The sequence below is a fragment of the Telopea speciosissima genome, chromosome 3 (genome assembly GCF_018873765.1).
Source record: "Telopea speciosissima isolate NSW1024214 ecotype Mountain lineage chromosome 3, Tspe_v1, whole genome shotgun sequence".
Taxonomy (NCBI): Eukaryota; Viridiplantae; Streptophyta; class Magnoliopsida; order Proteales; family Proteaceae; genus Telopea; species Telopea speciosissima.
Window position 1 is genome coordinate 70,351,955 of NC_057918.1, and position 13,505 is coordinate 70,365,459.

At 39.6% G+C, this 13,505-nt stretch overlaps 1 protein-coding gene across 4 annotated transcripts in view; it reads left to right on the forward strand.

The window, feature by feature from the left end:
* The window catches only part of LOC122656730 (protein ALWAYS EARLY 2-like), a 65,330-nt gene that overhangs the window by 1,619 nt on the left and 50,206 nt on the right, over positions 1 to 13,505 (forward strand). For all 4 annotated transcript variants that reach the window (XR_006332153.1, XM_043851362.1, XM_043851361.1 and 1 more), the window contains exons 3-6: positions 15 to 113; positions 511 to 573; positions 2,591 to 2,668; positions 5,032 to 5,221. Coding sequence is in view for 3 of the 4 variants with exons in the window: in XM_043851362.1 (XP_043707297.1) it covers positions 15 to 113; positions 511 to 573; positions 2,591 to 2,668; positions 5,032 to 5,221 (430 nt within the window). In the remaining variant the exon portion in view is untranslated. The remainder of the gene's footprint in view (positions 1 to 14; positions 114 to 510; positions 574 to 2,590; positions 2,669 to 5,031; positions 5,222 to 13,505) is intronic.

Here is a 13,505-nt window from a genome sequence, read left to right on the forward strand (position 1 = left end):
CCTTTAACGTGCAGAAGAGGAAATTGTCTGATATGTTAGGGTCTCAGTGGAGCAGGGAGGAGCTTGTGCGGTTTTATGAAGCCTACCGGAAGTATGGGAAAGATTGGAAGAAGGTTCGCTCTATCTTTTGTCATCTTGAATTGTTGCACTTCAAAAGATTGGATTGCCAGCTGTGTTTTTCCTCTCCTTTTGGGGTTAAATTCTTTTTATCTTATTTTACAATTATGTTTGAATATATATATATATATATATATATATATATATATATATATATATATATATATATATATATATATATATATATATATATATATATATATATATTATTATCTGTTTCTGTAAAAGTACCCGGCATGAATTAAAAGAAAATGTTTACACTTGTGTATGAGTTTCCTTTGTAGATTGTGATAAATTTACTTATTTGTAAAGTCAGGATCATGTCTGTTCTCATGAATTAGTTATTTTAGATTTTGGAATCTTTTAGTAATCATTGCTGAAATTGGTTTACAGGTTGCTGCTGCGGTACGCCATAGATCTGTGGAAATGGTAGAGGCCCTTTACAATTTGAATAAAGTAAGCATGACTCTTGATTATTTCCCTTATACGATGGACTAGATTTGACAAAACTCCTCATAATTTTTATTCTTTTTTACGCTTTCAAATTTTGAGATACAATATGATGATTGTGTAATGCGGAGTATTCCTCTATCCTGTAATCAGCTCTCTTGTTAAATCCCACCGATTTAGATGATGAATTCTATGATTCAAAGTGAATCAGTGGCTCACTGCCCAAAAAATTCATAGACCCGTGTTGAATCACTTTTTAGAGGATTCCTTTGAATGTGTACCCATTCTCAGACTCAGACACTGAATCAGTCCGATTTGGATGGTTTTTGTGAGTTATACGGATCACAACCGAGTCCCTAATTGAGTTGATTCAGTTGGAATGTGTCAAATTTGGTCATGCAAAAAATTTATTTTAAATTTCTTTTATTGTTTTCCTTCCTTTAACTCTTCAAACATTTGTCTAAGGGTTTTAGGAATCCTATTTACCTTTTTTGACTTCCTAAGAGCAAGAATTGTGGATTTTGGAGTTTTTCTTCTTCACAACCCAGTGATAATGTTCTAATACATGTATGAGTCTTCATTACATGATCTTGCGTTGAGTGTGCTGCATTAAATTAGGTAGATAATTAGTTATTTTTTATTTCTGGTTTTTTTTTTGTATCTTTCCTATTGTTTTGGGAATTGTTATGAATCCTATAATTTATGATTTGAATGCCGATTATATTCAATATGACTTCATTTAGATTCTATGATTCAATTTAGCATTAACAACTATGGTAATCAGTAGCTATATCAAGATTATTGTTGTAAGTTGTAACACATTTTCTGATGTAATATTTTTTTATTTTATTTTGCTTCTCATGTCTGGTGTTGGCTGCAGCCTTTTGCATTGGGTGTTTTACAACAACAAAATGAGTTGTCCTTTTAGCTTTCTAGTTTTTCTATTTGTGTAATAGTTGATAAAATATAGTATAAGGAAATCAAATTTTTGGACTAAATTTTGATGGCTATTGAATACATTGAAGACATGAGTATGTTATCTAGACAAGGATTGCCTGTAGACTGGATCTTGAGGTGGTCTTTGACAACGTTAATTGGGATTTCCTTGATTTTGCAATGGAAAGAAAGTTTTAAGTCACAGTGGGAGGAAAAATTCAGTGGGAAATAGAGAGAATTCTATTTCCCTTTGGTACCAAAACCATGGGTACCTAGTACTTAAATAAAAATTAGATTCTAAATTCTAAGAAAGAAAATAGATACTGAACTCTCTCTAATTTGACTCTAAATAACAAAAGTCTCTCCCTTTTGTTCATCCAGGAAAAAAAGGCCTCCCTCTGAAACTTGGTAATTAGTTCAGTTACCAGAACCCACCTCTCCAAAATTACAAAAATGCTCTCAACTAAACTTAAACCAGAAAATAGATAACCAGAGAATGGAAATCCCCAACTCCATGACCATATAAGGAATTAAACACTTCTAAATATCCCAAGGTGGTACCATTGGCAGTTTGGCACAATTACCAACATTGTGTTGTTTTTTAAGCACTATATTGCTTATGAAAATAAGACTTTTATTTTGCCCCTTCCTGATAGCCGGCCACACTTATGAGCTGTAAGGAGCTGTTTGAAATATGCTTTGGCACATAATGGTGCTGAACTAGACCATTTCATTTTTGGCTTTCTTCTTACAAGGTTCAGTGTGCCTCATTGTTTAGTTGCAAAAGCAAAGTCTGACACCAAAAGTTGGGCCCCAACCATACTGCAGGACTTGAACCTAGTCCACCAAGACTCCTTTTTGGAATTTCCAAACTGCACTGAACATTTGGTACATGCCACTTAGAGGTGGATAAAACACATGCATGTTTTTAAACAAGCTCATGCAACTTTTCTAGTTTGGTCCTGCATAAAAGTTCTGAGAAAACTAAAAAATTATGGGCAGTATGTGAGCCAAGAGCTTATCTATTTGGTATACTTTGGTCTCGTTTTTTTTTTTAAAAAGCTTGGACTATGTGCTGTGCTTTCAGGCATACTTGTCACTTCCAGAGGGAGCAGCATCTGTGGTTGGACTAATTGCAATGATGACTGATCACTATAATGTTCTGGTGGGTAATCAGATCTCAATGAAGGCTTTTCATGCTTTTTTTTTATTCAAAATTTTTATGACATGCTTATGAGTGCAATGTTGAAGCATGATAACTTTCTTAAGTCTTAACTACTTGATAAATGTAGAGATGATGACCCATGTTTCGAACATCGAACCGATGGAGTGAGAGATATTATTGGGTTATTTTAGGGGTTTTATGCTGAATTAAGAATAATTCTGGGAAATTGAGAAGGAATCTTCAGTTCTTTTAATTTTTTCCCCCCCGGTAACAATTACAAATGGTAATTTATGTTCTCATAATAAAAATCACCAATGTGTGAGCAGGGGAAACTGAAGCATTGGTGACTATTCCTGTTGAGTTGTTGTTAGAGGGAGCTCAATCTGTAAGCATGGACCCAATGTATGCACTTACCGTTTGCACATCATGGGACTGGTCATAAAAAAGGTCATTTGGCTTGCTTCTTCCAAAATATGCCAATATAACATGGAAGGCAGCAAAGATTTGGGATTCCATTTCCTTTGAAATTAAAGCAAAGTTATCGCTAGCTCCTCCTTCTAGTTGTTCTGACACCCCAAGGAACAGGCTCATTGTTGATTCCTGGGGCCTCTCAAATGTTTCTTTTGTTGCTACCATAGTACTATATCTCGCGATATATCGGTATCTCGGGCCTACCGAGATATCCAAAATATCCAAAATTTAGCGAAATTTCGTCGAAATATTGTATTTTTTCTGCAATATTTCGGGAGTCCATCTCGGTGGGTATTTGGCCATATCTAGGCCTAATACTTCATGGACACCCTTATTTAAGCTAAATAAACACATTTAAACCTTCATATTGCAAAAAAAATGAACTCAAAGTGGTGTTTTGGGTTTGCACCCTTGATTGACTGTATACGGTCGAACCCTGTTGTATAAAATAGTTAATACATATTGTTTAAGTACTAAAAGACATAATAAGAAATTTAAACAAAGTAATGAAACAAAAATAAAGTCAAATTTAGCCTTTAGTTTAAAGTTTAAACTCATAAAGTCATAAGCGCATAAGTCATAACTCATAAACTTCATAATAGTCAATAGTTCAATACTCAATACACAAAGTATTTCTATGAAATTTACCGAAATATACCGACATTTACCGAAATTTACCGAAATATACCGAAATATCGCCGAAATTTGAACTTTTTTCATTTCGGAAGCCCATCTCGTCTCGGCCCTACTGAAATTACCGAAATTTCGCGATATATCGGCGATATGTCGCGAAATTTTGTACCATGGTTGCTACAGCTGGCCTCTAGCTAAGCTAGGGCCCGGCTTTTTATTTTGCTTTCTTCCCCTCGTGGCCCCTTGTTTCCCTCTTTCCTTTTGGTAATGAAATTCTTATTCACTCAAAAAAAAAAACATGGAAGGCAGCATTTTACAAATAACCAACCCCTGAGGACCATGAAGAATTTCATACTAGTTCCTAATTGTATACTTTTTTTTTTTCATTTTTGGATATATATATAATAAATGCATCTAGAGTATCAACATGCTTGCTACTGTAGAAATTGAGTAGAATCATTGTATTTGATATGCCCTTGTGCCCGTCACTTAGTTAGCAGATCCATATTGGTACTCTCCTGTATACCAAGATTTAATAGTTGATGGATCTGCCCCTAGACACTGACTTGCACTTGACTCATTGTAATGTTTATTGTTATAATCTCTTCAAGTTTGCAGTTCAGGAGTGTTTTTCCGCCGAGAAAGTAGTCAAAGTACTGCATCTGAGAACATAACTAGGTGCAGCATATTATGCCTTAAATGTGGTGCAAGGAGTATGTCAAAATGGAACTTAACAACTTTATAAAGTTCTTCCTTTTTATGGGTTTTGGCTATGAATCAACTATGTATTGCCATTTCTACGGTAACTGGTCTCATTGGTTTGTCAATTATGTATCAGTGTTTTTATATGGAGATAGGACTTCTTTTTGGGCATTTGTCGCTTCACAGCCAGGCCTTTTTAGGTTTCATCCTTTCTAGGTTTAGATCTTCTACAGTTCTACTCTTTTCTTTCTCTTTACATGTGTCTGATATTCCCTACTTTTCCTTTTTGTTTTTTTCTGTGGCTTTGTAATAGGCATTTACCACTATGTTTTCATTTGTTTGATTTTCTGAAACGACAATAGATTAAGTCACTCAGTTTCATTTGTAATATTTGCTTACCATAATGTTGGTATTCAGGGAGCACATTGTTGATATAAAATTGATCTGAGATTTTGTATTGGGCCAATGCTTTTCTGATTGAGTCATTTTAATACTTGACTACTCTTTGGGCTGTTGCCTCATAGCATTATCTAAAGTTAATGGATCGTAAATGGCAGGGAGGGAGTGATAGTGATCGGGAAAGTAATGATGCATCGGTGATATCTCGAAAACCTCAAAAACATGCTCGAGGAAAATTTCAACTTAATGTCTCTAAGCCGGATGGAAATTTTCCAGATTTGTTGCATTCCCAGTCGATGTCATCAAGTTATGGGTGCCTATCATTATTGAAGAAGCGGCGGTCTGGTGGTAAAATCAAATAACATAGTTTAATATTTGGTTTGGGTCAAACTTTTCTTTCGTGGTTTATTTACGTTTTTTATGTTTTTCCTACTTTTTTGCTTCAAATTGGTTGCTACTTGAACATTCCAGGAATGCAAATTTATTTTTAATCAGAAAATTCTAGTGATAGATATCAAAATACATGCAGTGCATAAAAACCAAGAATATACTAGAATACAAAATATATGTATCTATGTAACCTGCAAATTCTGTTTTGCAGGTTTAAAGGAGGTGTATCGAGTGTATCTTACCTGTATCGTACCGTATCGGCCAATACATGGAAGATACAATTGTTTCTTTTTTTGTTTTTTAAGTATCATATTGATACCCACCGATATGTTTTGGCCGATGTAGTATGATGTGTACCGATACTTAAAATCTTGCACATGACTAACCATGGCCCTTTTCATTGTGGCCTGACTCCATACGAGGGGAAATAGGTCCTATAATCTACCATCCGGACCTCCAGTATCCACTTATCACCCCAAAAGTGAACAGTAGAACTCTTAGTCTCTTACACACCTGGAAAGCAGATCTTGATAGAAAATCGTCATAATGCGTCATAATGTGTTTTCCAGATTGAAACCATGACCATGAGGGCCACAAACTCCTTCAGAATCCTACCCTCCATTAGACACTGTACTTGCATAGTGTAGTTTCTTTCCAAGGAGATAAAGCCTTATTGTTGAACCTATATAAACATACAGGCATGAGAACATTATTCAATTTTTGCATTGGGCTTATAGCCTTATAACTGAACAACCCAATCTTGTAGGTTTTAAAACAAACTTTTACCTTTTAAATTTAAGAAACTTCTCATTTCCTATCATCAACTCCATCCCAAAGGAGATCTCTGATTGGTCGATCGAGATCTCGGTTTTGGACCTGGTTTCAATGAGGGCCGAAATTGAGTCATGACGGATCTCGTTTCGAGGTTTCGACACTGGGTTTCGACCTTGGGCCTCCCTAGGTTTCATTTCATCCATGACCAATACGAAGTTAATGCCTAAAACATTAGGTGTACCTTATGTCTATTCTATTGGCCCCAGTTTAACTATCATTAGGGTTTTAAACACTAAGGTAAATCGTAACATGTTCAAGGTCCTTCTACTGCCCCACTTCCATACAGCTAGCCTTTTCTCCGTTTTGTCTAAATGATGTGTTCCAAACTGGGGAGCATCTATGATGTTGTTGAGAGAATAACTAGTTGATTAATGCTTAAGTGATTAATCCTATCACTTAGCCCTTTATTTATAGTAATAGAATCAAAGAGTACAACTCCTAATCAAAGTAGGAGTGCTAATAACAGAAATAGAAACAACTAGGAATGCACACTCCTAGTCAAACTAGGAGTGCTCCCCTTGTCTATTCTAATAGAGATCGACAAGGGGAAAAATACAGAAATAAAAGGCAAATTACAGAATAATAAAAACAGAAAATAAAGAGGGAGAAAGTGGGAGATAAAGTGGGAAAAAGGACCAGAATACCCCTACGGTATTCTGGCCCATATATTCTAACACTCCCCCTCAAGTTGGTGCAAAGATGTCGCATATGCCCAACTTGGCTAGAAAAGGACGAAACACTTTGCCACTCAGACCCTTTGTGAACACATCAGCCAGTTGATCAGTAGACTTCACATAGGGAACACAGATTAGTCCAGCTTCAAGTTTCTCCTTGATGAAATGTTGGTCTACCTCCACATGTTTTGTACGATCAAGTTGGACAGGATTATGAGCGATGCTTATGGCAGCCTTATTGTCACAATATAACATCATTGGAAGTTGGACAGCAACCCCAATATCTTGCAACAACCCTTTAAGCCACAACAATTCACAGATGCCATGCGCCATCGCACGGAATTCAGCCTCAGCACTGGACCTAGCCACCACATTCTGTTTCTTACTACGCCAGGTGATGAGGTTACCTCCTACAAAAGAGCAATATTCAGAGATGGACTTCCGATCACATGAACCAGCTCAATCTGCATCAGTGTATGCTTCAACCTTCAGATGACCATTGGAAGATAAAAGAATTCCTTGGCCCGGAGCAGACTTCAAGTATCGTAAGATGCGAAGAACCACCTCCATATGAGAAGAATAAGGGTCATGCATAAACTGGCTGACCATACTAACTGCAATGGCAATGTCTGGCCGAGTGTGAGATAGGTAAATAAGTTTGCCGACCAACAGCTGATAACGACCTTTGTCAACTGGTGTGCCTTCTTTCTCCTTGAGTCTTGTCGTAGCTTCTATGGGAGTGTCTGAAGGATGACACCCTAGCAGCCCAGTTTCAGATGGTAGATCCAAGACATACTTTCTCTGAGACAGAAATATGCCCTTTGAAGAGCGAGCAACCTCTATCCCTAGAAAATATTTTAGAGTCCCCAGATCCTTAATTTCAAACTCACGGCCAAGAAACAGCTTCAACCTTTTTATCTCATCACCATCATTGCCGGTCACTACAATATCATCAACATAAACTATGAGGAGAGTAACCCTATCACCCATACGTTTGATGAACAAGGTATGATCAGCATTGCTTTGCCGGTGTCTCCTGGTAGTCAATGCCATATGTCTGAGTGAAGCCTTTAGCAACTAGACGTGCCTTGTACTGATCCACTGTACCATCTGCCTTCTGCTTGACCACAAACACTCATTTACAACCCACTGGTTTTTTCCCTGGAGGAAGAGCTACAAGATCCCACGTATTGTTTTTGTTCAATGCTCTCATTTCTCCCAACATTACTGCCTTCCACTTCCCATCTGTAGATGCTTCCTGCCAATTTTTAGGAATGGAAACAGAAGAAAGGGAGGAAACAAAAGTACGAAAAGAAGGAGAAAGAGAACTATAAGAAACAAAATGGGAAATAGGATGTAAAGTGCAGGTCCTGGTACCTTTGCGATGTGCGATGGGTAGATCAGAAGAGGAGGGCTCACCAGGAGGAGGATCTGGATCCTGAGGCGGCAACTGGATGGGTATCGGTGTTGCAATAGACTGATTCTGCCCTCTGTTAGAACATCTCCGGTTATAAGTGAGAATGGTGGAATTGTCAATGGTCCTCTGAAAGTTACGAATGGTCCTCTGTACTGGAGTCAGCTCCCCCTGAGTAGGAACATTACCACCACCTATTTCCAAGGTCTCCCCTTGTATTGGAATCCCCCCAGGTGAAGGGACAGCAGCCTCGGGAGGCTGGACAGCAGCCACTGGAGGCTGGGCAGCAGCCATGGGAGGCTGGACAGCAGTTATGGGAGGCTGGTTGGTGGCTATAGGTGATGCTGGGAAGGGAAACCCAAGAGGATGAACCACATCTTCACTAGAGTGCTCCCCCTGAAGAGGCGGAGAAGAATAATAGGATAGAGTTTCATGGAAAACCACATCCATACTGACCATAGTACGGCGGGTAGGAGGGTGGTAACACTTGTAACCTTTCTGGGTTGGAGAATAACCCAAAAAAATACACCTCAACCCCCGGGGTTCAAGTTTGCCAGGGGAATGAGTATCCCTAGCATAACAGACACAATCAAAGACCTTGGGAGGGACCACAAAAGAGGAATCACCAAGTAAAAGGTCAGCGGGGCTACGGGAATCCAGAACCCGTGAAGGTAACCTATTAATAAGGTAAGCTCCAGTGAGAATAGCATCACCCCAATATTGGGATGGAACATGGCGGGTAAACATTAAAGCTCTGGCCACTTCCAACAAGTGGCGATTCTTTCTTTCAGCCACACCGTTTTGGGCTGGGGTATCAACACAACTAGTCTGATGTATAATCCCATGATCAGCAAGGTACTGTTGAAATTGGGATTCTTTATATTCAGTGCCATTATCACTCCGTAAACCCTTAAGAGTGGCCTGGAATTGGGTCTGGATCATTTTGTGAAAATGTTGAAAGCAAGAAAAAACTTGGTTTTTAGACTGAAGAAGATAAATCCAAGTATTATGAGAATGACAATCAATAAATGAGACAAACCAACGGTGGCCAGAAATAGAGGTCTTACGACTAGGTCCCCAAACATCAGAATGCACCAAATTAAAACAAGAAGAACTCCTTTTATTTGATAAAGAAAAAGTTGCACGTGTCTGTTTGGCCAGAACACAAGCCTCACAAAAAAAGTTATCCTTATTACATTTGGTGACTAAAGAAGGAAATAAATGTGCTAAAATTCCTAATGGAGGGTGACCTAATCTAGAGTGCCATTGGTAAAGTTCAGAAGAGACCAAGGAGTTCTGATGTAGTGGAGAAGTTAGCGGTGGAGAGAGATGACCATCATCAAGCAGATACAACCCACTGTGAACTTTACCCAATCCAATCGTCTTCCCAAACGCCAGATCCTGAAAAATACAATGGGAAGGAAAAAAGGTTACCTTGCAGCTAAGATCACGAGTAATACTACTAATGGAAAGGAGGTTAGTAGTAAAATTAGGGATATGTAAAACAGAAGACAAAGGGAGGTTTGAAGTGCAGTTGATGATCCCTTTTCCAGAGATAGAGGAAAGGGAACCATCAACCACTTTGACCTTGTCTTTCCCAGAAGTGGGAGAGTATCTATAAAATAAGCTAGAAGAGCCAGTCATGTGATCCGTAGCTCCGGAATCAATTATCCAGGGATGGGAAGCTACAGAAGCACAATGACCACCAAAAGGGATACCTGACCGGGCAAAATAAGAACCTGAAGGAGTCGAGGAATTGGCAGTAGCAGCGGAAGTAGTAGAGGCCGCAGCAGCGGAAGACCTTAGTACACGCAGGAAAGCCTGTAGATCGTCCTGGGATAGAGCAATGTCCGTAGCTGGGGTTGTAGCAACAGATTCAGATTGATGTGCCTTGCTCTTAGGTTTTTTCTTGGGAGCCCGCTTGGCTTCAAAGTTAGCTGGTTTCCCATGAAGCTTCCAGCATTTGTCCTTGGTGTGATAAGGCTTGTGGCAGTGGTCACATGTAATAGGACTGGAAGTAGAACTACCAACAGATAACGTACCAATAGGGGCAGCAGTCTGGAGAGCCGATTTGTCGAAACAGGAGGATATAACATAGCAGCCCTGCGGTTTTCTTCTGAAGAGACCAGGGCATTGGATTGTTCAAGTGTGGGAAAAGGTGAATGGCCCAACACCTGAACACGTATCTGGTCATATTCAACATTCAACCCAGCCAAGAAGTCATAAACCCGAATCTTGTCAACATGCTTCTTATATGCAACTATGTTGGCAGCGGTATCAGGGTGATAATCTGAAAAATGGTCCAATTGCTGCCAGAGGCTGCGGAGAGTGGCATAATATTTAGACACAGTTAGGTCCCCTTGAGTAGTATGAAGAACCTTCTTGCGAAGCTCATAAACCTGAGCATCAGTACCAAGCTGCCCATATGTCTCCTTACATGCTGCCCAAATCTGAGAAGCCGTATCAAGTAAAAGAAAACCCTGTGCAAGATCTGAAGTCATAGAATCAACCAAATAGGACATAAGAAGACCATTGTGGGCTAGCCATTTAGTCCGGGCAGCACCAGGGGTAGTCGGCATAGGAATAATCCCATCAATATAATCAGTGAGGCCACGACCAGCAATAGCAAAAGAGGCTGATCGAGACCATAGAAGATAGTTGCTGCCGTCTAACTTGATAGGGTTAGGGTGGAGATCACGAAAATCACACTTGTCATTGGTAACCTGATCAGATGTGGCAGTGGAGATATCAGTGGAGTCACCCATAGTGCAGAGAGGAGCTGATCAGCAGAGAAAGCCACTGAAGAAGCCAAACCAGGGATGGAAAACACACCACCCAAAAAACCAGCAGCAAACAAGGAGCCCTCCCCAATATTGATTAAGTTAGGGTTTGGAAGAAACCCAAAAAAAAAGAGCAATCGATGGGGGGAGAGTAAACCAAAAAACTATGCTGCAGATGAAGCCAGGTGAATCAGTCCAAGAGCCTGCAGGGTATGCCTTTGATGAAGAATAAAACCAAAAACAAACAGCAACTGTAATCAGCCCTAATCCCAATATCGATAAGGCTCAGGGTTTTGTTGTAGGAAAACCCTGAAAACAAGAGATCGAATGGGAGAAGGGGTCTTCAGTACCAATATGAGGCTGGAAAACAGTAGTCCAGTGTCACAGAAGTGCTCCAATATAGGGAGAAGCAGTCCCAATAAACTCAGGCCTGATCTGCAATAAAATTTGGAAGCTCTAATTTCCGCAAGAGGGAACCAGCAGCAGCCATCGAACAGGAAAATTAGGTCATGAATTAGGAAAAAAAAGAGGTGAGAAGGGGCAGCAACTAGATCATAAGATCACCTCTGCAGTGCTGCCCTTAGATAAGGAGAAGAAGCAAGGAGAAGGAAGAGAAAAGAGAGCGAGAGGGAGGGGACGGAGAAGAGAACACGATGGGAGGGTGGGAAAAAAAAATTTAGGTTAGATCAATCGTGGCTGTGATACCATGTAGAAACCGCTTCCTCTAAAAGGCCGACCTTGTAGGAAAGAGAGGAAACAATATGTATATCATACAGGAGCTTTTAACACGGCGGACTATCCAAAAGGGGACACGGGTGGATAAATAATTTTTTAACACCTGCCCGCTCCCAGGGGGACTCGATACCGTGACCCCTGCCTGCTCTGATACCATGTAGAGAGAATAACTAGTTGATTAATGCTTAAGTGATTAATCCTATCACTTAGCCCTTTATTTATAGTAATAGAATCAAAGAGTACAACTCCTAATCAAAGTAGGAGTGCTAATAACAGAAATAGAAACAACTAGGAATGCACACTCCTAGTCAAACTAGGAGTGCTCCCCTTGTCTATTCTAATAGAGATTGACAAGGGGAAAAATACAGAAATAAAAGGCAAATTACAGAATAATAAAAACAGAAAATAAAGAGGGAGAAAGTGGGAAAAAGGACCAGAATACCCCTACGGTATTCTGGCCCATATATTCTAACAGATGTAGATCAAAACATGAAGAAGAAGAGGCCAAAACACTGTTCACGTGAACAGTGTCACAGCCCCATATTGCCTTGGTGGGAATGCTACTAGAAGACCTGTGGGGCCCAAGACCAGATCGTGTGAAGACTTTTTTAGAAGGGTCAATTTTGTCTATGCGTGGGGATTTAGGAGTTTAGTTTAGTTTCTATTTTAAGTTATTTGTTTCTAATTTCATAGTTTATATTTTAGAAACCTTGTCATGTTATGTTTCTAATTCTTAGTTTAGTTTCTATTTCCTAGTTTCTAATTTTTGAACATTGTCAAGGATAGTTTATATTTCTTTGTAACTTGAGAGGCAAGCTATTGCCCTCTATTTATATGTAAGGCTTTTAGGACCCAACCACCCCACGATTTAATGAAGTTGAATATTGCTTTGAGAAAGTTTCCTGTCAAAGTGTGTGACATGAAGGGCTGTTGAGAGCCGAAACCCGAAGGGCTGAGAGAGCCGAATCTCCTTGTCCCCCCTTATCTTCTCCTCCTACCCTACTCGGTCTCCTTTGCTGTTGCTGCTGCTGAGACACTCCAACCTGCTACTGTGCGATACTCTTGAAGACCTAATCAGCCACTAATCATCCCTGTGAATTGCTGCTAGTGCCTCCCATCAACAGAGGGATGCAGTCCTGCGATTCCAGTTTCTGCCCAGATTTTCCAGCAAACTTCAAGTGCTAATATCTCTACAACCAAGGCTCATACTCAGCAGAGGTTTGTAGAGCAGAATCACACAATCAGGGCTACACTTGATCCCAAATTTGGTGTTCTAAATTCCACTGGTTTGGGAGATCTGTCCTAACCTTCTATCTTGGGATTCCCTTTATATCTCCCTTGTTAGCCATCAGAACTGGCTGAGATTTGGAACACAAGACCTACCCAGCCCTGGCTCCATTCGATTCTAGTTTGATTCCAAACTGCTGGCTGGATTACCTAGCATTTGTTACCTTCTATTTTGGTGTTTACCTTCTAGTTCCGATTTGCTTCCATTATTGATTATCTGCTGTAACTATTAACAATCCTACTGTATAGTGGTTCTTCACTTCTTTGTGAACCCCTTCTACATTAATCTAGAACTGATCCCAATCCGTATCCGAATATAATCAAATGGAATCTGTGTAGCTCTAAATATCATACAACTAACACCACTCTAAATCATGTCCTGGCCGACATTACCTACCCTAGCAAAAGAATTCTTGGATAGGTATGTCCTTAACCCAGAAATGCTGCTAAACTTCTAAATACTGCTCTAAAGAATGTTGCTTTTTGTTTATATATAAATTGTGCACATGCGATTATTG